Source organism: Desmodus rotundus, chromosome 6 (genome assembly GCF_022682495.2).
Source record: "Desmodus rotundus isolate HL8 chromosome 6, HLdesRot8A.1, whole genome shotgun sequence".
NCBI lineage: Eukaryota > Metazoa > Chordata > Mammalia > Chiroptera > Phyllostomidae > Desmodus > Desmodus rotundus.
This window is the reverse complement of record NC_071392.1, coordinates 144479544-144503214: the sequence shown is the minus strand read 5'-3', so window position 1 is coordinate 144503214 and position 23671 is coordinate 144479544. Positions and strand designations below refer to the sequence as shown.

General features: G+C 46.8%; 1 protein-coding gene across 3 annotated transcripts in view; it reads left to right on the top strand.

The window, feature by feature from the left end:
* The window catches only part of LOC112319476 (T-cell immunoglobulin and mucin domain-containing protein 4), a 33334-nt gene extending 22685 nt beyond the window's left edge, over window positions 1–10649 (top strand). For 2 of the 3 annotated variants that reach the window (XM_053927257.1, XM_053927256.1), the window contains 4 exons: window positions 5874–5920; window positions 7340–7439; window positions 8849–8888; window positions 9898–10649. In XM_053927257.1, the coding sequence (XP_053783232.1) occupies window positions 5874–5920; window positions 7340–7439; window positions 8849–8888; window positions 9898–9988 (278 nt within the window). In that variant the 3' untranslated portion in view covers window positions 9989–10649. The remainder of the gene's footprint in view (window positions 1–5873; window positions 5921–7339; window positions 7440–8848; window positions 8889–9897) is intronic. The other variant, XM_053927258.1, reaches the window with a different exon arrangement.
* The last annotated feature ends 13022 nt before the right edge of the window (window positions 10650–23671 follow it).

Sequence of the window (23671 nt, the reverse complement as noted above, 5' to 3'; positions counted from 1 at the left end):
CCTAAACCGTCCTTGGCTGTGGGTTGATGGGTTTCTAACACCTGTCTTCAAAGTTCCGTGTAGAAGGTCAGCGTGGTGCTGCTTTGGAGAAATGACACTTACCTAAGCGTTAGCACATGGCTCAGGCATCTCAGAGAGTTTGCAGTGACTAACCCTTGGTACATAGGATATTTTACAGTTCACATTTTTCCATTTGAAAGAATTTAGAAATTAAAACAAAAGTACTAATAGGAAAAAAGGTAACTGCCAATAATATTTCCATGTCATGTCATGTGCATTTAGCCTTTGAGTATTTCTGTTTTAGTTTTCTTTGGGGGAGCAAGAGGTATGCATGAATTTGTATATCTGTATTTCTAAACTTTTGATATACTCATTTTGTATTCTAACTATGGCTTTATATCATTTAAGAAGCTACTATGTAGTGATTTTTCTCAGGTTAGTCAAATTCTCTGTAAAAAGTCATCTGGAAATAAGGTTAAAAAGGACAGAGGAGCATGTTTCAGATGACTGAATGTTGTGGCTCAGAGAGAGGAAATGGCTTGCCTGAGGCCACACAGCCAGGAAACTTGGGTAAAGATAAACACTGAGTCATGGTAAAGTGTGAGGGAGGCTGAGTGGTAGCCACATAATGTTCTGAGGTCTGGGGTCAGATTTACAGACATTTCAATTTGCCTGAGTAGGCATGCATACTGTGAAACCTGCGGGGGTCGGGAGTCAGGGGAAGGGGCAGACACTTACTAAGAAGGGCCCCTGCTGGCTAACTGTGCTCCAAGCAAAAAGCAGAGCCTAACAGGCGTTTCTGCACAGGGGCCTCTCACCAAACTGCACTTCACGGAGAGATCTCTGTGCTGAACTGCCTGCCACCACTGTTTCTACCATCTGAGCCAGTCCTTACAGAGGAGTTCCTGGAGTCCTATTTCAACCGATACGACTGAGATTTCCCCCATCCAATCAGACCTATGCATCTCAGACCAATCAGAGTGACCAATTAGAACAGTACCTTTGGACAAATCAAACTGTGAGGACTCAGAGTCCTTATTTGCATAAGGATGGACCAATCAGGGACCAGGGGCAGGGTTTTTTTCTATCTACATAAGCCAGTTCCCCTCTGGCTCTGAGAGCTTGCTTTCCACTGAATGCTGCCTGTCCCCAGCTGGAGCGGAAACCCTGAAGCTGGAGCAGGGTGGAACAGAGCAGAGCTGCAAAGCGGAAGAGTGGCCTGGCCCCTGGGCTGCATGACCCTGGGTCAGCCTCACAGCCATGAGATCTCCACCGCTGCGTTGCAGCACTGTTGAGCTGTTTGCACTGGATAAAGTTTCCTTCTTCACCCAACCAAAATTGGGGATCTCTGTTGGCATAGAATTGGCTCCAATGGCCATCAGTGGATAATACCAAGAACCTAAGAGCCTAAAATTAAACCACCAAGCCAATTTTCTAATTTACACTGAGCATTCTAGATGCCAAGTAGTCCATATTTTGGTATTTTTTAATGTAAATGCATTTTCACTCTGTGTAAAAATATAATATTAATCCGAAGTATTGGTGAGTACATGGCCTGGGAAATGTGGCTAATTTTAAGAATCTTTTGTTGTTATTTATTTTAAGATAGATAATGCACATATATGGCAAAGGCACAAAGCATACAAAAATTTTTAAGTGAAAAGTCAACCTTCCTTTCATTGCTGTGCCCACCCCCAGAGCCACTGTTCTCTTGGAAGATCTTAGTGACCTCAGTGTCTACAGCAACTCAGTTTCCTGTTGTTGCTGTAACAAATTACTGGATAGTGGACTAAAACCACACAGTTATTATCTTTCAGTGCTGGAGGTCAGAGGTCCTAAAATCAAGTTGTGGGTGGGGGCTGAATGCCTTCCTGATTCTCTGGGAGAGAATCTGTTTCCTGGCCCTTTCTAGCTTCTAGTGACCATGTGCATTCCTTGGCTTGGGTCCCTTCTGCCATCTTTAAAGGCAGCAAAGTAGCATCTTTAAATCTCTCTCTTTCTGGCTTCTGCCATCATCACACACCCTGGCTTTGACATTTCGGCCTGCCTCTTAGAAGGATCTTTGTGATTGCATTGGGCTCAGTGGTTAATCCAGTGTGATCTTTCCGTCTCAAGATGTTTGACTTAATCACACTGCAAAGGCTCTCTATGTAAGGGAACGTAGTCACAAATTCTGAAGGTTAGGTCGTGGACACATTTGGGTGTCATTCTGCCTACCATAGTCTCCCAACTGCTTGAGAGACAAATGACTCATTCTTGCTCTCTAGACCAGATTGATTGATTTCATGTATTCTCATCAGTAAAAACATTCATCGATCATTTATTTACACATACCTCTGTTAATATATACATTTTAAAATATAGCCCTCCCAAATAAATGTTTAAAGGATGAAATTTAAATAAATGTAAATGGACACTCTCGTGTCTCCTCTCACCCAGTGGGTGGACTTGCGCCTCCTGGCGAGCCCAAGCCCTCCGTGGAGACCACTGTTCCGGATCATCCCACTTCTAGATTCATTGTAAACTGTTGTACTGAATACTTCCTCTCGCATCCTTGTTGCATACCAGGCTTTGTACATGATATAGTTGTGCTTCAGCTCCTGTATAACGGCATCCTCAACAACACAGGTATTGATGGCAATCATACAGGTTCAAATCCCACCTCCACCACCTACGACCTGTCTGACCTTGATCACGTTGCTCTGCCCTCTGGCCCTCGGTTTTTTTGCTGGCAGTAAGGGGTAGTGCCTGCCCCCTAGGGCTGCTGCTGAGGAGTCAATGGTCATTGGGATGTCAGTAATAACATGTCAGTAGAAGAACACTCTTTTGAGTTGAATGCTAGGCCCTTCGATTGGGTTTGGCCTTCTTACCCATGCTTGGCACATGTTTCCTGACTTTTTCTTAGGCTGACTACACCTACTTGAAGGTCACTGTCATCCCTTGTACGTCAATTTCCTTTAAGTCCTCTATTAGTTTCCCAGAGCTGCAGTAACAGAGGAGCACAAACCAGGTGGCTTTAAAACAGCAGGAATTTATTCCCTCCCGGGTCTGGAGTCTAGAAGCCTGAACTCGCTGTGTCAGCAGGACCATGCTCTCTCTGAGTGCTCCAGGAGTATCTTTCCTTGCCGCTCCCAGCTTCTGGTGCCCCTGGTTTACAGCAGCATCACTCCAGTCTCTGCTTCTGTCTTTACCTGGCTTGTCTGTGTCCTCTTCTCTTCTTATAAGGACACCAGCCATGGGATTCAAGGCCTGTGGACATCTAGGAAGATTTCATCTCAATTTCCTTAACTAATTATATCTGTAAAGACCCTATTTGTAAATGGGGTCACAATCTGAGGTCCTAGGGGGCCATGATCTGGGGGAACAATAGTCAAACCACTACAATTCCCCATCACAGAACAGATTTTTTTTTTTTTGCAAGTTTTGGGAGGCTGCTGCTTTGCCCGAAGCTGGTTGTGTCAGAGTTCAGGCCTTGGTGACGTGGCAGCCGGGAGCACACAGACAGCAGACACGAAAACCAACCATCTTGCCTTGTCTAGCCTGCATCCTCTAGGCCTTAGCGTCGCTGCTCTTCACGGGGAAGAAAAGTCATCGGTTTGTGTTTCTGGTTGCTGTTCAATGTGAGCCCTGTGGTCCTTGTGGTGCTTCCCACGGGGGCATTCGGCGTTTTCTGAAGAAGAATAAAAACACGAAAAAGTGCGTTTGATACTGTTCAGCACTGTCTGTGTTTGCAAGTTGTCTCCCCCATCGGACGATTCCCATTTAAAACACAGATTCGCACCGACGAAACGGATCCAGGCTGCCTTTCCTCTTTGATGGTTTCCACTGCAGGTGTATCCGTCACCAATGATTGTAGTACAACAGGAGTTTGACAGAAAAGGGGTAGGAGTTTTGAATTCTTACCAGCAATTTCCAGCTCTAGGGGATAATAGCGGAGAGAAACACAACAAAAACTGAGTTGTAGGATATGAAAACACTCCCACTTTCCCCCTTGGAGTTTTATGCGGCTGGGCATTCCACAAGTCACTTTCCCTGTCTGTAAGCTCTCGTAGCACATCACGAGCCTCGCGAAACTGATGGCATTTCTCCTTTTGCCTGGCGAGTGAGGAATTTCAGGGGCAGTGATGCTATCTCAGTAATTGTTCGCCTAGATATTCATGGCATGCAGGCCTTGTCCACGTGTGCGTCGCATTCGGTGTCCATCAGAAGGTCGTACTGCATGTGTGGTTTGCACCTTTCCTGGACATTTTCTCCTGCCCTGGCTGCTGTGACACTGCTCTCGCTCTTGGCCCATTTCTTCTGCTTCCTTCGTCGCTGCCTCTGCCCACCTTTTTAAGTCCTGGGTTTCCCGGGATGCCTGTTCTTCTCTGTCTGGACATTCAGCCCTTGGATTTCTTCTTTTTTTTAAAAAAAACTGTATTGATTGATTTTAGAGAGAATGGAAGGGTGGGGGAGATACCTAGATTTGTTGTTCTGCTTATTTATGCATTCATTGGTAGATTCTTGTATGTGCCCTGATCAGGGATCGAACCCACAGCCCTGGTGCATTGGGACAATGCTCCAACCAACTGAGCTACCTGGCTGGGGCCAGCCCTTGTATTTCTTATACACACTGAGCATGTTAATGGCTCCCTGGATACTGCAGACTCTGACATCAGTATCACTAGCTCAACCTTGATTCAGATTCAAATCCATTTATTGAGCACCGTGTTTGTGTCAGGAAGTATCGGGGTCCCTTTTTGATCAGGAAGAGAGGGACCCTGCCCGCATGGAACTTAATTCTAATAGCTCTGACTGAGCTACAAAGTTGGCCTATGTGCCTTTCCCTCTGCCCACCCTCTCCAGCCGCCTGTCCCTACTCCGTCATTCTTACCCTAGGACTGTTAGGCTTAAGTAACCCTGTGGTCTCCCTTCTCCAATGTGCTGTAAGTTTTGTGAGGCTGGGGCCATGCCATATTCATCTCAGCGTTTTGTGCCTGGGGCAGCGCCTAGCTCTTGGTAGGTTCTCGGTATGTTTTCCTTGTTGAACTCAACTGTTAGTTATATATAAATGAGTCCATGTCTCAGCCTACACTTCACCTTCTCAAGGACACTTTCCTTGACCCTGCAGACAGCCATCCTCATGATATGGTCTGTGGTATCTTATGGTGTTCCTTCCCAGACTTCTGCATAACTATAACTTTTTCTTTTTCTAAAAAATGATTTTATTTATTTACTTGTAGAGAGAGGAGAAGGGAGGGCAAAAGAGAGGGTGAGAACCATCAATGTGTGAGAGAGAGATTGACTGGTTGCCTCTCATGCACCCCCACCTGGGGACTCGCCCGCAACCCAGACATGTGTCCTGGCTGGGAATCAAACCCATGACTTTTTGGTTCACAGGTCAGCACTCAATCCACTGAGCCACACCAGCCAGGGCTATAACTATTTTTCAAGTGTTCATATTATGTTTAAATTTGGTCTTCAGCACTAAGTTGTAAATTCCACTGACGAGGTTAATGGGATAGCTACCATAAGTGCTTGGCCTATCATAAATACTCAATAAATACTTGCTAATTGATAGAGTGACAAATTTTCTTGATGGATACAAATCCTGATGTACCGATGGAACCAATAGAAAACTTAGACCTGATCGTCTGTTGGCCTAATGCCTCACTCCACCTGTCTATAAAAGGGAGATGCTCCCGTGGGATCATTTTGGATAGCAGAGGAGCTTTAGGGAAAACCACACCAAACAAATGTTCACCAATACATTGATATTGAAAGATTAAACACAGCAACTGAAATTCCATATAAGCTTTGAAATGCCTATTGTAAAATGATCTTTCATTTTCCCCCAGGAAATATAAACATTTCTTTCCTTTTTTCTTTCCCAGGCTCTGAGATCACAACGCTCGGGCAAAATAAAGTTGAACAAGACCAGGTAAACATTGTCTGTGACGTATCTGAAGTGTATGGCTAAGACTGTAAAGAGCTACAGTTGCAGAAATGGACTAGGGAGAGCAGATACCTCTACGGTGCAAAATGCAGCGCGACTGTTCTGGCACAGCTAAGGAATTTGCAGACTTGGATTCTTGGCAGAAATAACAGTAACATTATTACTTTTATATGTGCAGATGCTTTGAAAAGTAAAAGGAAAAAAGACAAAAACACGAAAAGTCACTGTGCTCCTTCTGTGTGTCCCAGGATTAGGGACATTTTGCAGAATCAATGCCTGCCCGCAGTGGTCCTCTTGTTTCTCAGAGGACATTCATTAACGTTTATTATTGCAAAAGTGATCCAGGCCACGTTATGTAAAAACTGTAGGCTGTGTAGACATCTAAGAGGAAGAGTGGCAGTCCCCCACCCCTTCTTTCCTTTTTCCTCTACTCTCCTGAGAGAGAGAGGGAGCTGTCCTGTCCCTGCAAGTGTGTTGGGGAGTGGGGCAGGACCTGCAGCGTGGCGGGGCAGTGGGGTGTGGTGTTGCCCCCACGGGAGCTAGACGGTGCCTGCCAAGCAGTGCTTCTCAAACAATGTGGTGTCCAGACCTTTCATACTCGTAAAAATGTATACCGGGAAGTCAAAAGCCATCTTTATTCATTTAAAAATAAGACTAACAAACCCATTATACATGAACATAAATAACATGCATTTTATGAAAAATAACTACATTTTGCTGAATGGGGAAGTTTTACTGAGAAAAGTGGCAGTGTTTTCCATTCACAAATCTCAGTGGTGGGCGTGACAGCAGACAGATTCTGGCATCGGCTCACGTGTTCCACCATCACAGAGATGAGATCGTCATTTCACACGCACGTAACCTCTGGGGAATGCCACTGTACATCTCGGGGAAGAATGACAGTCAAGAAGACAAATAATGTCTCGTGAAGATGATTTTAATCTCACGGGTCCTGTGGCTACTTTGAGAACCACTGCTGTGGAAATGTGAGACTGAGTTCCATTTCCTCTTCGATCTTGTTGCCTGTCGCAGCCTGAGCCAGCCAGGAGAGGACTGCGCCCTGCTGGGGACAGCTCCCGGCACCCGGGCGGTGGCCAGCAGAGTGACTCGATAGTGAACACAGCTCCCTGCACCGTTATTTCCCCCCTTCTGACCCCTGAGCCCCACGGCCTATACGCCTGATGCCTAAGACCTGAGACCTAAAACCTAGGGTCTGGGTAAATTCTTCAGGTTTTCAGAAACTTAAAAAAAAAAAGTTTTTTGATTTGCAAGGTTGGCTTTGTTTTGGTCTTGAGATGCAGTGAAGCTGCTGGCCGTTAGAGGGTGTGGTTGGGACAGGAAAGTCACGTGAGGATGACGTCAGGAAGAGCGGCCCAATCATCTTCCCTGTTCTGTTCTCACCAGATAAGCCAGGTGGGCAGCTCCCTTCTGCTGAAGATCATTGCTTCCTCCCTGGCGATTGTGCTGTGCGTGTGCGCATTGACCATCGTGTTTTACCATCGAGGTAAGGAGCGGTGAAGCCCTTCAGAGCTATGGAGAATCCAGGAGGACCTGGGAGTAGGTTGCTGCTGCTTTCTGCTCCTTTTCTCCATCCCCCACACTCCCATCTCTATCGTTGTCTCCATCCTGGTGGAGGAGGTGACTGGTAAACTCAGTCTCCCTAACACGCTAATGGCTTCACGTAGCATCCCCCTGATTGAGTTATATTTTGGAAAGGAAAATAAAAATAAAAGCACCTTCATTAACTAGACACTTATTCTGTGTCAGTCCTGATGCTAGACTCTTATTTATTGATCTGACAGAGAGAGAGAGAGAGGAAATGGGGTGGGAAGAGATGGAGGGAGGGAGAGAGAGAAACATCAGTTTGTCGACCCACTTATTTATGCATCATTGGTTGATTTCTGTATGTATCCTGACCTGGGATTGAACCCACAACCTTGGCATATTGGGAAGATGCTCTAACCAACTGAGCTAGCCGCCTGGGGCCCTGATGCTAGACTCTTGACGTGCCTAACTCATTCCATCCTTATTGCTGCTTTACGTGGACAGTGCTATTATCATCAGTGTCGTGGGGTCAAGGAAACCCTGGCCTGGCCGCCTCCTCTGGCTGGGCTCGCCCCAGCAAAAAAGTCATGAATGATCCCTGGTCTGCTCATCTGTTCCCTTAAAGCGAGCTTTCTAACCTGCGGTCCACAGATGGAACTTGGGGGACAAGTGAATCCCTCAAAATCATGTACAAAAGTACTTGTATGTTCTTATCTGTGTTTTTCAAAGTACAAGGTCTGTAGTGGTCATTAAATTCTCAAGCTGGCCCATGACCTTCACCCTGTCCCCCCACTACAAAAAGGAATCGTGAAAAAGAGCTTATAGTTTTCATGCAAAGCATAGGCATGCGGTGCCTGGTCCTGTTTTCAAATGGGGGAGATTGTCCTGTAGTCAGGAACAGAAACTGGTTCAAGATAGCAAGTCAGGAGGTAAGACTAGTAATCATCTCAGACTGTTTGAGTAACAGGGAAACCTGCATGTTTGGAATCCTGCCCCTAGTGAACACTACAAAAGGAAATTTACAAAGGCATGTTACGGTTTCAGGTATTCTGGGTAAGTTTCATAAAGAAGCGTTTTAAAACCCAAATGAGTACTTGAATTGTGGGTGGGCAAATGACTCAGGTATGAAGCAGCTTAAGAGCAGTGCCCACGACAGGGGAACAATTTTGCAGCTGATGGGCACTGCCTTGGGGCCCAAAGAAGGAGTCATCTGACCCAGGAAAAGGCACAACTTTCCCTGCCAAAGCCAGTCCCTAAATTCTTACCTTTGGACTACCTCGGCTTTTCCTAAGGTAGTAGTGGGCTTCCCCCAGCATTTCAAATGCTCTAGCACAGCACTCTGCTTATACTGTGGCCTTGTCTTTTCAGGGAAAGTCATGAAAACCAATTGCTTCCACAAACACACAAGGTAATTTATCTTGCATGACTGATCATTGTAATGATAGTACAGGGTGTTACAAATGATTAGATACTACTCAGTGTTTTAATGACTTATGCTTGTGTTCTGATGAAATACAGGGTTGGAGAGATGTGACATTAGAGGTGAAAAAGAGGTGGGGATTTAGCTCACATTAACTTCTGTCTTGGTTAACACTGTTAGGCAGGTTGCATTAATAGAAGTATGACACGCAAAAGAAAGAAGGTGATACATCACTCTGTGCTCAACGTTCTTCGCTCAACTCTGGGCAACTTACTTTAAAAGGACATTGTTAAACTGGAGTTCATAGAGAGGAGAGTTGGCAGCATGAAAAATGAAAAAAACACACATAGAATATTATTCCTGGAATATATGGTTTCCTCTGCCCAATTACACCATATGAGCATTTTAAAAAATAGTTTGACAAGTCTCTAGAAGAGGAGTTTTGGATATTTGTCCTGTTCTATAACTTTTTGGGAAAAATAAAAAGATTTGTTGTAAACTGTGATGAAGACCTTGTCTTCACTTTATAATTGCATCAATACCACAATATTTTAGAGAAAGAGAAGGGAGGGAGGGAGGGAAGGAGGGAGAGAGAGTGAGACTGAGAGAAAGAGAGACAGACAGAGACAGAGAAAGGGAAACATCAGTTGGTTGCCTCCCGCACACATCCCAACTGGAGATCGAATCCACAACCTAGGTATGTGCCCTGACCAGGAATCGAACCTGCAACCTTTTAGTGCATAGGATGACGCTTCAACCAACTGAACCACCTGACCAGGGTGGAGATTTTTTTTTTTGTAAATAAATACCTTTAGGTTGTGAAGTTATATTTCCTGATGTAGAAACTTCTAAATCCCCTATTGGAGTAGACTGACAAAAGCCCTTCATCCCCTGTGGCCTCAGCTCCCCCTGCCTTGGTTAGTTGTGTTGCAATTTAGCAGCGCCATTTATCCCTGGTCTTGGTGGTTCCCCTTACCAGCCTCTTCTCTCTTTGTAGGCTAGACAATGCTGGAGGAAGTAAGAGAAGTGTCCTTGACGATGACATACAGCATGGAAGAGAAGACGAAGATGGTCTTTTCACACTGTAATGTGCCACTTTTGCTTAAAACGGAGGACAGGCACAGGACATATGAATTGTCAAAACAAGTCTTCGAATGTCTGTTGTTGTTTAAAGCCTATCGATTCCACTGGTGTCATTGAGCCAGTCTGGCTTTAGTCTCCCAAGTGGAAGGTACTTCAGAGGCCACACCTTCTCTGCCCAGAGCTTTAATCTCCTCAGTAGCATCACTGCTCAGTGATCTTCCACACTGTGCTTGAACACTTCCAGTGATGATGAGCTCACTACCACACCTAAGGGAGTCCACTCCATCTCGGAGCAGTGCTGAGACTTAGAAATGTGTAAAGCAAAGTCTGTCTCCAGCTAGCATGTCCCTATCAGTCCCAGTTGAACTCGTGGGGCTCATACAGAACATGTCTAATCTCTCTTCTACCTGGTCGTGCTCCAGATACTGGGGGGAGAACCCCATGTCTCTGGGACACGGTGTCTGGTCTCTTCCCTACCGTAGTTGCCTTTGCCTTGTCTGCACCTGTATCTCTCCTTTTATGCCCACCTGTCGGAGTCGAGTGCTCCCCTGCCCCTCAGGAATGCTGAGAGCAGCCCTGGAGCTGTGCTTCATCATTAAGGCAGGACGTGACGTGGAATCGCACCATAATTTTGACTCACCTCTAAAACTCCTTGGTTTTCTATTACTTTCTGTTCACATCTGAGTTTCTTTAGAGGTGACCATGGTGTCACATCTTAATTCTCGCTTGCGGACTTTAATGTTGGAAGCCGCCGGGAGTCCAGCAGAGCACAATGTGGAGCGTGACGTGGTCAGCGCATGGATCTGAGAGGAAGGCGGTCCCGATCAGTTCCTGTGAATGTAATTCGGGGGAATTTGCTACTCAGTAGGGCCAGCTTTATTTAACAACGTTCATAGCTAGCAGCATGAAAAAGCCCAAGGGGAGAGAGAAAAGCAACTGGTTGTTCAATGAATGAATGGGGTGAATGTGTAGCTGAGTGACAGAGGCCTCTGATTGGGCAGAAATGTGCTAAGTCACCAGATCTGGAATGGATTTCCCTGATAATACTTCCAGCTACGTTTAGGGCCATAGCAGCCATAGTGCAACAAGCACACAGTCTTTCAAGGAAACCACCTTTTCTCGTCACGTGACTTTTAGGAGAGGGAAACATCAGTCTCATTACTTTACCGGTACAGCTTATAGACTCCTTGCATAGATCCCGCAGTTCATAAAGCCCCTCCCTCTCCCCGGAGCGCTGGGAAAACAGCCTGGCCAGAGCAGAGTGCCTTCTGGCTCATTCCTTCAGTGGTAGTGGAGTGTCAGGCTTGGCGTAAGTGGAGGAAGCTACTGGCAGCATGCGGGCAGCTTCTTTTCCTTGGCTGCACTCGCTCTCCTCTGTGTTACCCTGAGATACTGGAAATGACTCACATTTAGAAACTGAGGCGGGAAGCGGGTCTAGAGGCAGGCTCACAGCCTCAGTTTCCCCATCTGGAAACTGGGGGGAGTCTAGTTGACCTCGTATAGTCAGGTTCTAATATTCTGTGAGTCCATGATACAGCCCATCCTAACTTAGCTCATGCTCCCTGGTCTCCGTCGAAAACAGCCACCACCGCCAACGCTGCCATCCTCTCAGGTCTCCCTGGAAAAAGACTTCCTGAACAGAACATTTAAGCTCCCTGATGTCTTTCTGTTTTGTAAGTGGGTAGTCGTGGTGTTTTAGAACTGGAAATGGCCTCCAGGAGACTCTCGCCTAGTAGGTATCCACCTTAACTGAACATTGCAATTAACTGGACAGTTTTTTAAATGCCAATTCCCATTTTTTAAGAGGTTCGTTTTCAATGGTCTGGGATGTGGCCTGAGCATCTGAATGTTTAAGAAATGCCCCAAGTGGTTTTGAAGTGCTGCTGGGGGTGGGGACCATGGCTCTGGCTGGCTCGGAGGTTGTCAAACTGCACTGGCTCCACGTTGCCTGGAACTTGTTAGACAGACTGATTCTTGTCCCCACCCCAGACCTGCTGAGTCAGAAACTGTCGGGGGTCTGGGGAGCCCAGGGATCTGTGTTTTAACAAGTCCTCTAGGTGACCGATGCACGTTCAAGTTAGAGGACTACTGCAGTGTACTAATGCCCAACGGGGAGGGAGGTTTCAGGAAAAGTCTCCGTCACCAGGGGCTCTGGGGCTGGCTGTGGCCACCTGGAGGGGCGTGTATCCCGCAGCAGCCAGCAGGGCCCAGGGGGAGTGTGCTGGTGGAGACCTCAGGGCAGCTGGCTGTCCTTCCTCCCAGGACGCCTGCAGTCAGCTTCCTGACTGTGCTGGCCCACCGTGCTCCTTTCCCTCTCCACCTGGTTCTCCACGCTGCAGCCCAGGCTTCTTTCCTAAACTCAGATCTGAGGTTCCTGTCTCCTACTTTCACCGTCGGGGGGCAGAGAAGCACCCCAGAAGCAGACTGGGGTGTCAAATGCCAATGACTTCAGGGGCCAGGCAGCTGATGCAGACAAGTGAGGTGATGGGAAGCAGTGTGTCCACTTCTCAAAGGCATTACCGTTCATAGTTAAAATAATGTCCTAGGCAAGCAACACGTGGCCGTGGTCTAGGACAAGGCAACCGGCCTGAGACTCAAGGTACAGGGGATGGGTTTAAGTGATGGATTAATAAATATCTAATTCTTGTGTGAGACCCCTTGGTCAGAGGAGGCTGTCGGTGCACTTGTTCCCCTTTCCCTCTCTGTGCTATCGGGATGCATTGGTAGCCTTCTACAAACAGCGTCCTAGTGTCTAGTGTGTGGGGGAGTGAGAGGAGGGGGAGGGGACCCAGGAGAGAGACTCGCTTCTCCTAAGGAGTTTAAAAATCTAAACGAGACAAAACACACTTGGGAAATGCAACCAAATGGAGACGTGGCTTGAACAGCTCCTGTTTACGTGGTAGTCCCACACACCTTGAGGATTTACAGCAACCTGATTCTACAACCTTGACCTTAACCTTCCTAGGCTAAACGAAAGTTAACATCCCATCCTCAGGGAGCAATCCGTACGTTCTGGGTACATGTTTCAAGGCAATTTCTCATTGAATCCTCACAGCAGCCCAATGGACTGGGCATATTCCTGCTTTCAGGGCTGAGAAAACAGAAGCAGAGATAGATGAAGGAACTTGCCTGCGGTCGCTCCCCCATACTCCGAAGGGCCCCAGTGAAAGACTTCACGCCCACAGCTGGGCAGGCTGGACCTGTGTGGGTCCCGGCTGGATTGTAGTTCACCCAGATGCTCAGCAGGCTGAGTGTTTTGATGGTTTTCCATCCCCACCCCTTTAAAGTTCAATCTTCCCTCTTCTGCAAATTATTTACTCAGAATCGTATTTGCATTTGTGGAGGAAGCGGCAAGTGGAGAACCTGGCAGGCACCTTAATGAAGCCAGGTGGGACACATTGAAATGCGAATGTGTTGAACTAACTCACAGAGAGCTGAAGCCAGCTGTCAGCAGGCTTAATGAAAGGTTAACAGGAATGCGGCAATGGGTGGCTGGGGAGGCTCTTTGTCTCTCTAAAGAAAACAAAAAGTTGAGAAGTGGGCTCCCCCGGTACAGGCGAGAGCAGAAGGAGGAAGCCACTTGTAACCAAAAGACTGGGTCTGAAACAGAGTTTTAGTTAGATTTGTAAACAAGTTACAGTCTTAAAAAAAAAAAAAAGAAAAAAAATGTACAGTGAGTTCTCAGCTCTCAGAGCATCAGAGGACCGGGAGGGGACCTGTTCCTGGGTTATATGAATGCTAATGCTGTTAAGGAGCAGCCGGGAGAGCCCTGGAGACACCGGCTCACAAAACAAGGTGGGTTCACTTTCTAGCTCAGATGGAAAAATGGTGTTCTGCGGTTGTAGGCTTTATCTGCACTGCATATGGAGGGGAGGGGGGAATAGGAAAGACCCTTACACCTCCTTCAATTAAACTCTTTTTTTCTTCTTTTTTTTAGCTAATGAAACTGAGGCCCAGGCAGGGGGAATGAGGTAGCCCAGGCTACACAGGAAACCATTGCCAGAGCAGAGACCCAATCCTCATACCTTAGACTTAACCCTGCGGCCAGGTGAATTTTTCCATGTCCTCCTGGTCAGGCCTGATTACTTACCCTCCTGAAGTCACATCCAGTAGGTTCTCGATGGTACACACAGCTCAGCGTTTTTCGCGTGAGCCATCTTTTCCAGCACATCCGTGACCCCAGGGTGGACTGTCATCCCAGAAAGAGGAATTAGAACGGGGAAGTGCAGACTCTGGCTGTTCCGTTGCTTTTCAAAAAGACACCACCGCCCAGGCTGCTGTGGCTCAGCAGATTGAGTGCCGGCCTGTGAACCAAAGGGCTGCCTGTTGGATTCCCAGTCAGGGCGCAGGCCTGGGTTGCAGGCCAGGTGCCCAGCAGGGGATGTACGAGAGGTAATAACCACACATTGATGTTTCTCTCCCTCTCTCCTTTCCTTCCCCTCTCTCTCTGAAAATAAGTAAAATCTTAAAAAAAAGAAAAAAGAAAGACAGACACCACCATAACTAGGGTGACCACTGGGCCCAAGTCCCTCCCATATGCTGGGAACTCCCTCAGTCCTGGGCCACCTGGGAGCGTGGTTGGTCCACGTGAATCCATAACTAAACTACATCAAAAGCAGCGACCCTCTGAGTTCTTTATTCACAGCCCCAGCTCTGGATTTCACGGCAGTGGTTTTGTTTGCAATGGGGCTCCAGTGGAATTCAGTGAATCTAGGGTCTGTATTGTGCTGGCCCACAGTGTTGTCATCGAGGGGGACCCTGTTAGAAATGCAGGTCGGTCTGCACCCTAGACTCTCAGCACCTGCATTTGAACAAGGTCCCTCTGGGATTCACGTGCGTATGAAAGACTGAGAAGTACCGGCCTAAAGCATTGGTTTTCGAACCGCTGCACAGCAGAGTCCTGTGGGCAACTGAGAAAACACTCCTGCTTGACTCCCCTCTGAGGGCCTGATTTAATGGGCGTGGGGGGGACCTGGGCATCAGGCATTTTAAAGGCACCTCAGGTAATTCTAATATACAGCAGTGGTTGTAAACCACTTCTTAAGGGAGAGTAGCTTTGCAGCAGAAAGTACTGTTACTAATTAATTAGGATATCTCTTGGCCTAAGTTACAAGTTTATGTGGGTCTAGTAGCCCCACATGATTTTGCTCAAAGAAATGATCAATAAATTTGTTCAAGAAGATCTGAGGACACTAGGTAATGACCTCAATGTCCCCATTACTATGGATGAGGCCCATTAAAGTAATTAAAACCAAGATAGCAAGCTGGCATACCTTGTTTTATTGCCCTTCACTGTATTGTGCTTCAGAGGTGTGTGTGTTTTATACATTGAAGGCAAGACCCTCCACCAGCAAGAAGATTACAACTTTGTTTTGATAGTTGCTTTATCGCAGTGGTCTGGAACGCAGCCCCCAATATCTCCGAAGTGTGCCTGGATTTGGTCTGCTCATCATCACTTTGGCAGAAAGTGATGATGAGCAGACAGTGAAGATAGTGCTGCCTGACATGGCTCAGTGGGTTGAGAGCCGGCCTGTGAACCAAAGGGTCACTGGTATGACTCCCAGCCAGGGCACATAACTGGGTTGCTGGCCAGGTCCCCAGTTGGGGATGCATGAGAGGCAACCACACATTGATGTTTCTTTCCTTCTCTTTCTCCATCCCTTCCCCTGTCTATAATAATAAATAAATAAAATATTTTAAAAAAATACAGAAAAGATAAACATGCCTGGGGGTCAAGGTGGCACTGTGAGTCTGTTGAGAGACCTCAGAGGGATGCCGAGATGGTGCCCAGAGTTTAAAAGACACATGGAGGGTTTCCGTGTTAAAGTAGAGCTACGATGTGGTATTTAAAGGGGAAATATGAAAATAAAGTGTAAAGCTTTGTTTCAGAAGAAGGAACTTGGTAGAAAGGCAACTATCTGCTCCCTTATACCTAAATACGATGAGACCCTCCTCAGAACACAGTCGTCCCTTGTCTCGGTGAGGTTGTGTTCAGCTGCAAGGAAGAGAATGCTAAGAAGTAGTGACAATTGAAGAATTATTTCTCATAATTAGGAATCTGGACTTAGGCTGTTTCAGGGTTGGCTCAGCAGCTTTGCTAAGGTAGAAATCTGGCTCTTCCCTCATGGTTACAAAAGGGCTGCCACAGCTCTACTATGCCCTCCACAAAAGCATCCCAAGTAGGATGGAAGGAAGAGGATAGAAAAGGGACTTTCCCCTCATAGGATTCTAACCCCTTATCCATAATGGAAAATCTTTCGTGGAAGTTACCAGAAGTGTGACCCATATACTTCATTGGCCACAGGCGTCACTGGGTCACATTCCTACCCTTTGGCAAAGGGAAAAGAGATTTCTAGGACTAATGTCTAGGAGCCATCATTACTTAGCTCCCAGGCTGTGTACGCTGCCATGCAGTCAAAATGTAGGATCAGTCAGCCTGGGAGGAACTGGGAATGGATGTTGGGTAGACAACATGGGTATCTGCCACCTTCACCCATCCCAAAAAGCCCAGTGCCTCCTCCGTGCCCAGGGGCCCTGCTGCATGCGGAGGGATAGCCGTGAACAAGACGCCCAGCCCCTGTTCCCGGGCAGCTCGCGGACTACAAAGCCATCTCTCTCCATTATGCACTTCACGATTCCAAATATTTGGATCATTTCTAATGTACCTGAGAAGCCAAAACAACGAAGGGATAAAAAGGATAAATGCATAGAAATTCCGCGCACACACGCTCTTGCAGCTGGGAAACTGCACCTTTGATGCACGTGTCAGGAGTCAATGGAAGAATGAGGCAGAAACAGTCAGCCCTGGGAGGTGAAGGCAAATTATAGCAGAAACCCTCAGCTGCCGTGAAGCTTTAGAAGGTTGGCGGAAAGTGGTCAGCTCGGTGAAAGTGCAGTGTTAGAGTAATGGAAACAACCACTTCAACATTTCTATGCTGTTTCACACTTTTCTAAGCCATTTTCAAACACACAGGACTCTATGTCGGAGGAAGGGCCTGTCTCCAGTTTATTGAGGAGAAAAATGCAAACAAAGAGAGGGAAAGTGGCTGCCCTGGCTCCTGCCACGGTGAGGGAGGCAGACTGGAATTCAGTGTCCCAACTCCTCCTCAATCCAATGGGTCAATGTCATCTTTACTGTGCGCCTGCCGTGCACGCCTAGCTTTGCACTCGGACCTAATAGCAGGGCTGGTAGTCATCAGTAATGTGATTTGGGCACTACTGTGCGCCAAGCACTGCCCTAACACTTCACCTGCATTATTTCAAATGCAAGCTTTCACCGATAAAGTAGCTCGTCTGCAGTGGAGCTGGGATTCAGACCCTGGAGCAGTTTCCAAACCTCGGGCCATAACCCCTGTGCTCTGACCCCTTCGTGATCATACTCCTGTGTAGGTAGGAAGGACTAGTTGGCAGGGAGGTTAGGCATTCTCTGTCCCCTGTCTGTCTGAATATGACAGAGCTGGAAAGAGTTGGGGGATTGTGAAGGACATGAAGCCAGAGAGGCTTTGGGCCTGGGTTTCACATCCTTGAAGAGCCTCAAGATTAGGTAAATCCAATACCTAATGAGGCCATGTATTCAGGCACAGAGATTGAAGGACCAGGGTCAAATATTTAAAGTATATCACAAATTTGGCTTCCTCTCCTCTTTTAAAATATACCTTGAGAGACTTCAAAAAAGCAAAAGCAAAAAGAAGTGGTCTGGGCCCCACCTCCTGCAGAGAACCCAGGTCCTGTCTCCGTCCTCCCTGGCTTTGCCCTCACGCTGACCCTCATTTCTGTTCCCCTCCGCAATGTCTCTGTTCCCTTCCCTCTGTTTCTTTCCTCTCCTCTTGGCTCCCTCTGAGAGCCCCTAAGTCCTATCATTTTTTTCTCCTGGTGCAGAATGGTTCTGCATCATTTTAATCTGTTCCTCTGAGCTTTGGATTGCAATCTTTTCCCAAACTTAATCTCAGACTCTTCTTCACTACGACAAAAGAAAAAAACAAAAGGCCCCAAAGAGATGAACCTGACAATACCTTCTGGCTCAGGATCATGAAGATTAGAGGAGACAGCAGTCTAGCTGCACCCTAATACCCTGGACATGCAGTGAAAACATTTTTAATTAACCAGAGACTCACCATCAAGAAAGGCTACAGCCTCCTCTCACCCCTACCTTTTAAAAACTATTGTTAAACATTTTTGCAACATGGCGTATGGAAAGAGCACAGGTCTTGGAATCAGACTGGCCCAGAACCTGAAGCTGCTCTTGTCTGGCTTGGTGGCCCAGGTCAAGGTCCTTCATCATCTAGAAACTGGGAATAATAACTGGACCCTTTTCATAAATAAGCATTAAATATAGCAATGCCAGTAAAGCACAGTTGACACAGTGCTTGGCACAGGTAGGTGCTCCGTGACTGGTAGGCACTGTTGTTAATTCACTCTCTAGCCCCAGCAAACTTGGCTTTGGAAGCGCATGTTTACTGAAACCTGTGGGCAGGTCTGATGTATCCTCCAGTGAGGATGCCTCCAGTGCACTTGGAGAATTGGAACCACGAACCTACGGGCTCCTGGTCTATCTCAGAAGCTGTGTCTATGTCCCTTGATCTGCTCTCATCTGTGGAGAGCTCGAGAATCATCATGCGACCTGTTACGATGCATAGAGCTGACTTAGCGGGTCTGGAACTGGGGCCTGCTACTTGCATTTTCTTATGCTCACCCAGTGCAATTCTGCAGTCAGAGGGCGTGGCTCTCAGGCTCGCATTCAAACAGTGCTTGTGTTAGTCTTCCCGAGCCCTAACCACGCTGCCTTGCCATCCTTTCTGAACTCCGACAGCTTTACTTTTGTCTCTGGAACCTGTACTCAGCTCTGGTTTTGTTCTTTCTTGGCCCACCACGGTCATCTCTAGTTCTTACAGCTGCTGCTTCTGGGTCACAGATCATTGCCTTGAACACTCTTACCTGCCTGAGATTTGGCTCTGGCTTAATTCTGCATTGCATCCTAAATTCTTCCAAGGTGACACTGGCACTCCTGTGGTCTCTGTACACCTGTTACAGCTGTCACTGGCCATCCTTTCCTGCCTCTCCTTTATGCCATTGATTGCAGCCACCCTTTGGACTCCCAGTGTGATGGAAGATCTTGGAAGACGGCAAGGGCACCATTTTGAACTTGAATCATGATTGAAAAACACCAGGGCTCTGGTGTGTAGACAATTCACTGAATGGTTATTGCTCCTAAGACATATGCTCAGTTATTTTTTTATTTCGATTTTAAATCTGTCTCATCAGATCTTGGTTTATTGTCTTTCCACCCTTACTCAGTGATGAAGAAGAAATTTGATGCAATACATTTATTGAGATGTTTTTTCCACTGCTCAAAACAGGTTTTGAGCTCGTGGATTCTGATGCCTTTTAATGCTTCTGCTGTTTTTCATTTCATGTCTGCCACATCAGCAAAATATTTCCCTTTGAGGACTTTGTCATCTGGGGAAACAAAAAATGTCTGTTGCTGAGATAGGTGAATAGGGAGGGTGGGGCACTGGGGTCATGCTATTTTTTGGTCAAAAACTGCTGAACACCCCGTGTGGTATGGGCAGGTGTGCTCATAAATCATCCATCAAGAAATGGGCAAAGGCATTGAAAGACTCTTCAAAAAAAGTTCACTGAAGCCAAACTCAGCCTCTCACAACAACACCAGCTGGTACACTGATACAGATGGGTTCCTAGAATTCTCATCTAGCAGGGGCAACCTGTAACACAAGGGACCCACCTTCCAGAAGATAATTCTGGTTCTTTTTAGGTCCCCCCTTGTAGTGTATGATTGCACTTACATGAAATGTCTAGACTAGGTTAATTTATGGAGACAAAAAAAGATTAGTAGTTACTTTAGACTGTGGGTACAGGTTACTTAGGCAGAACGCGTGACTATTCATGGGCACAAGGTTACTTTTTGGGGTGTAGAACATGTTCTCAAAGTAGATGATAGTTATGGTTGCACAACTCTGCAAACATACTAAAAGCCATTGAACTGTACACTTAAATAGGTGAATTTATGGCATGTAACTTACATCTCAGGAGAGCTGTTAAAAATAGGGCTGCTTGAAATGAATGCCGGGGTCCGACCGCCATAGAACAGAAAGAGGCCGTCGCGGTTTTCTACAGTGCAACCTAAGGCCACGCTCACTTTCCAAACAGCAGTATCTCACCCCATTGCTTCATGCTGAGCTGGTGGTTGTCAGAATTTCCCTGCCTGCACTGCTGGCTGGCATATTGTTATATGTGTGAATGCCCAGAGGAGGAGGACTCCTGTGGATGATCTGGGTGAAGTGAGGAGTGTGTGAAGTCAGTGTGAGTGTGTGTGTTGTACACAGAAAGAGAACATGACAGGAGAAAGGTAGTGCTCTCACCTGACAGGAAGCTCCGAATTGCAAAACTTCTTACTGCGCCCAAAGAAAAAAATTAAATTATTTTCTCCAGTTATTACATAAAAATTGTACATGCAATTTAAATATTGTATCTCTTTCCCTTCCTCCTGCCATCTCCAGTCTGCTTCCCAGGGGAAAATCACCATTGCCTGTTTTGTGTACGTGTCTGCATTTTTCCCACGCATTCTATTCATGAGCCAGCCTAATGCAGAGATTCACAAATATTCTATTATAGGAAAAGGACTGCAGTGTAGGAGTGCTCGGCCCCTCTTTTCTACTTCATAACATGTAGTGGACACCCTTCCCTATCAACCCAGAAAAAGCTACTGCATGTATTTTTCGTCGTTGCACACTATACTAAAGATTGCTATGAATGGGTCATAGTTATTTAGCCAGGCTCCTATTGGTGAAGAGTCGGACCGCAGCCGGCCCTCTGCAGTCGAAGACACGCGTGGTGAGCAGCCGTGCGTATGCATCTCTGTGCATGAATGGGAACAGAAGCGCAGAGTAAATTCCTCCGAGTCGGATTGCTGCTTCAAAGGCCGTGTTTAATTAAAATCTTGGTAGATCGGCTATTGTCAAAGCTCTCTCCAAAGTGTTTTCTCAGTTTATACTTCCAGTAATTTTGTTATGAAAATGCATGTTTTCCTTGTAAATAACATTTCATTAGATTTTTTTTCCAGCCCAACAACCTTTAACTTCTAACTAGAGCAACTTATTTTTGTTTAAGTGAATTAGTGATATGATTGCGGGTTAAAGTTAGTCTTATCTTGAGCTTTCTATTTGTTCTGCATGCTCTGTGTTTCTTTTTCTCTTGATTTCTTTTGGACGGTTTTTCTTTTAAATTCTTTTTCTTTCTCTATTAGGTTGAAAAATCATACACTGATTCCAATTCTAGTGTTTCCTACAGAAGTGATAACATGCATCTTTATCTTTTCAAGATCAATCAGTATTGTTACTTTCCTCCTACACCTTCCAAGACCTTAAAACTATACCCATTTAGTCCTCCTCCAACCTATGTTATTATCATACATTTAACTCTAGGCAAATTTATTAATTCAACGTGATGTTGTTGTTGTGGTATGCACTCACCATTTACTTAGTTTTACCACTTTTAATACCAATGTTTTCTTCTGTGTATTTCATTGTTTCAAGCCTTTAATCCATTTTAACTTAAGTTATGTGTATGGGGTCACACAGCAGCCTAATTTCTTTCTGCTTTTCTTTCGGTGGCTTTCCAACTTTTCCGGCACCATTATTGAAAAGATTTTCTTTTCAACATTGTATGATTTTGGCCCCTTTGTTGAAAACTAGTTGCCCATATACGTGTGAGTTTATTTCTGGGCCCTGCATTCGTGTTCCGTTGGTCTGTCTGCTTTTCTGCCAAAACAATGCTGTGTTGATCATTGTCGGTTTGTAGTGTAATTTGAAGTGAGGCAGTGTGATACCTCTGGCTTCCCCCCACCTTCCAACAGGATGTGTTTGGCTATTTGGGGTCTTTTGTGGTTCCATAGATATTTGGTAATTTGTTGTTTTATTACATTTTGCTCATTTCTAAAAGTGGCCTGGCCTGGCCATCTCATGATTTTACCCTCTCAGCCCACTACAGGAACTTCAAAGTATTTTTTTGTTTTACGAAAACTGTTCTGAAAACCAACAGCCATGCTGGGGTGGAAGCCCCCTTTTTGAGTTCAGCTGGCTCCGCCCTTGCCACCGAGTTGCCATGGAGACTTGGCTAGGGAGATGCCTACATTCCAAGGTCCACAGGTCTGCATTACAAGCTGTGAAAGAGAGTAGCACAGGCTCTAAGGCGCTACCAGGTGACCAGGGTAGAGTGAAGGGTTATCGGAGTGCCTTCCTGTGCCCACCTGGCTCTGACCTGGCTTGAGAGCCTGCCTGGGAAGCCCCCTGAGACCGTGGTGGGGATCTGGCCGGCCTAGGAGCAGGGCTGCCAACGGCCGGAGGAGGGCGCGCTTAGTGTGAAGGAAACCGACCTGGGGACTCCAGGCCGGATTCCTGGGACAGCCTGGCGACTTGAGAGCCCTGGGGCAGGACTCCTGCCACAGGGAACAGGCATATAGTTCAATTACAGTACCCACAGAGAGAAATCCAAAGCCCCCAGGGACCACAGGGCTAGTTCTGTGAGGCCCAGGACCCCAGGGCCACAGAGTTCTGAAGCGCCATCCAGGCCCATGTTGCCACTCAAGGCCACGGGGTCCATTACCCAGGGGAACGGGACTCGTGGAGGTTCTGGACAGCTGAGTCCAGTGCTGAGCTCAGACCCCCAGGAACCAGAAACACTTGCCACAAGGGAGGACACCAGTGGTCCCCCTACATCATATTTTCATTTAATAAGTAATTTTTTGAAGCCAGAGAAGCCAACGAAGGCAGTGGTGGGGCTTATAGAAAAGACCATGGAAGTGATGAAGCTGGACCACCAAATAAAAGAAACTCAAATCCAGCAAAAGTTGGTCATGGAGGAGATGGAGCTACTACTCAATGAAAAGTTACCCGTCCAGGCTGAGACCAAGGTCATGCTGGTAAACTTGACCATCAAAGCAGAGGAGTATATACGGGAAATCGAGAATGAGTGTATCAGCGACGCACAGGAAAGTGGTGAGAGCCCACAAGTGAGACTAGAATCAGAATTCGCCTCCCAATATGCAAAGCAAACTTCAGAGCTTAAGACACCACTGCTCTTGGAGAGCAGCAGGCTGGATCTGGAGCAGCAGCTGGAGGTGGGGAGGGACATTTCACTGGTAAAGGAGAAACAGCTCAGAGAACTGCAGGAATTGCAGGCGTTACAGGAGGAGCTGAAGAAAGCCCGCGCTGAGACAGCTGCAAAGGCCCAGGCCCGGTACCTCCAGGAAAAATCGTTGCTGGAGAAGCAACTGGGCGAGCCAGGCGTGAGCAAGAGAGAAGAAAAGGAGCTGAGGAGGAGGGCCCAGGCCTTGCAGGAGGCAGTGGAGAGGCATGCTGCTCAGTTGCGCCAACTCTGCACGAAGGGCGAGGCGGAGTCCTTCCAGGAGTTAGTGCAGACGGCCCAGCGCGGCAGCCAGGAAAAGACCCCCCCAGAGCTGGTGACAAATTCAGAAGCAGTAGCTGCAGCAGCTGCAGCAGGAACAGCGGACAACGAAGTGCTGGTTTCCCCAGGGGCAAATACCACAAGAGGGTACTCCAAAGACCACGGTCTTCCCCAGCCACCGAACTGAATCAAGCCGCAGTAACTTCTAACTTGTCACAGATTCAATAAACACTGCAGCCAGCATTTAGGTGCTGCATAATCCGAAG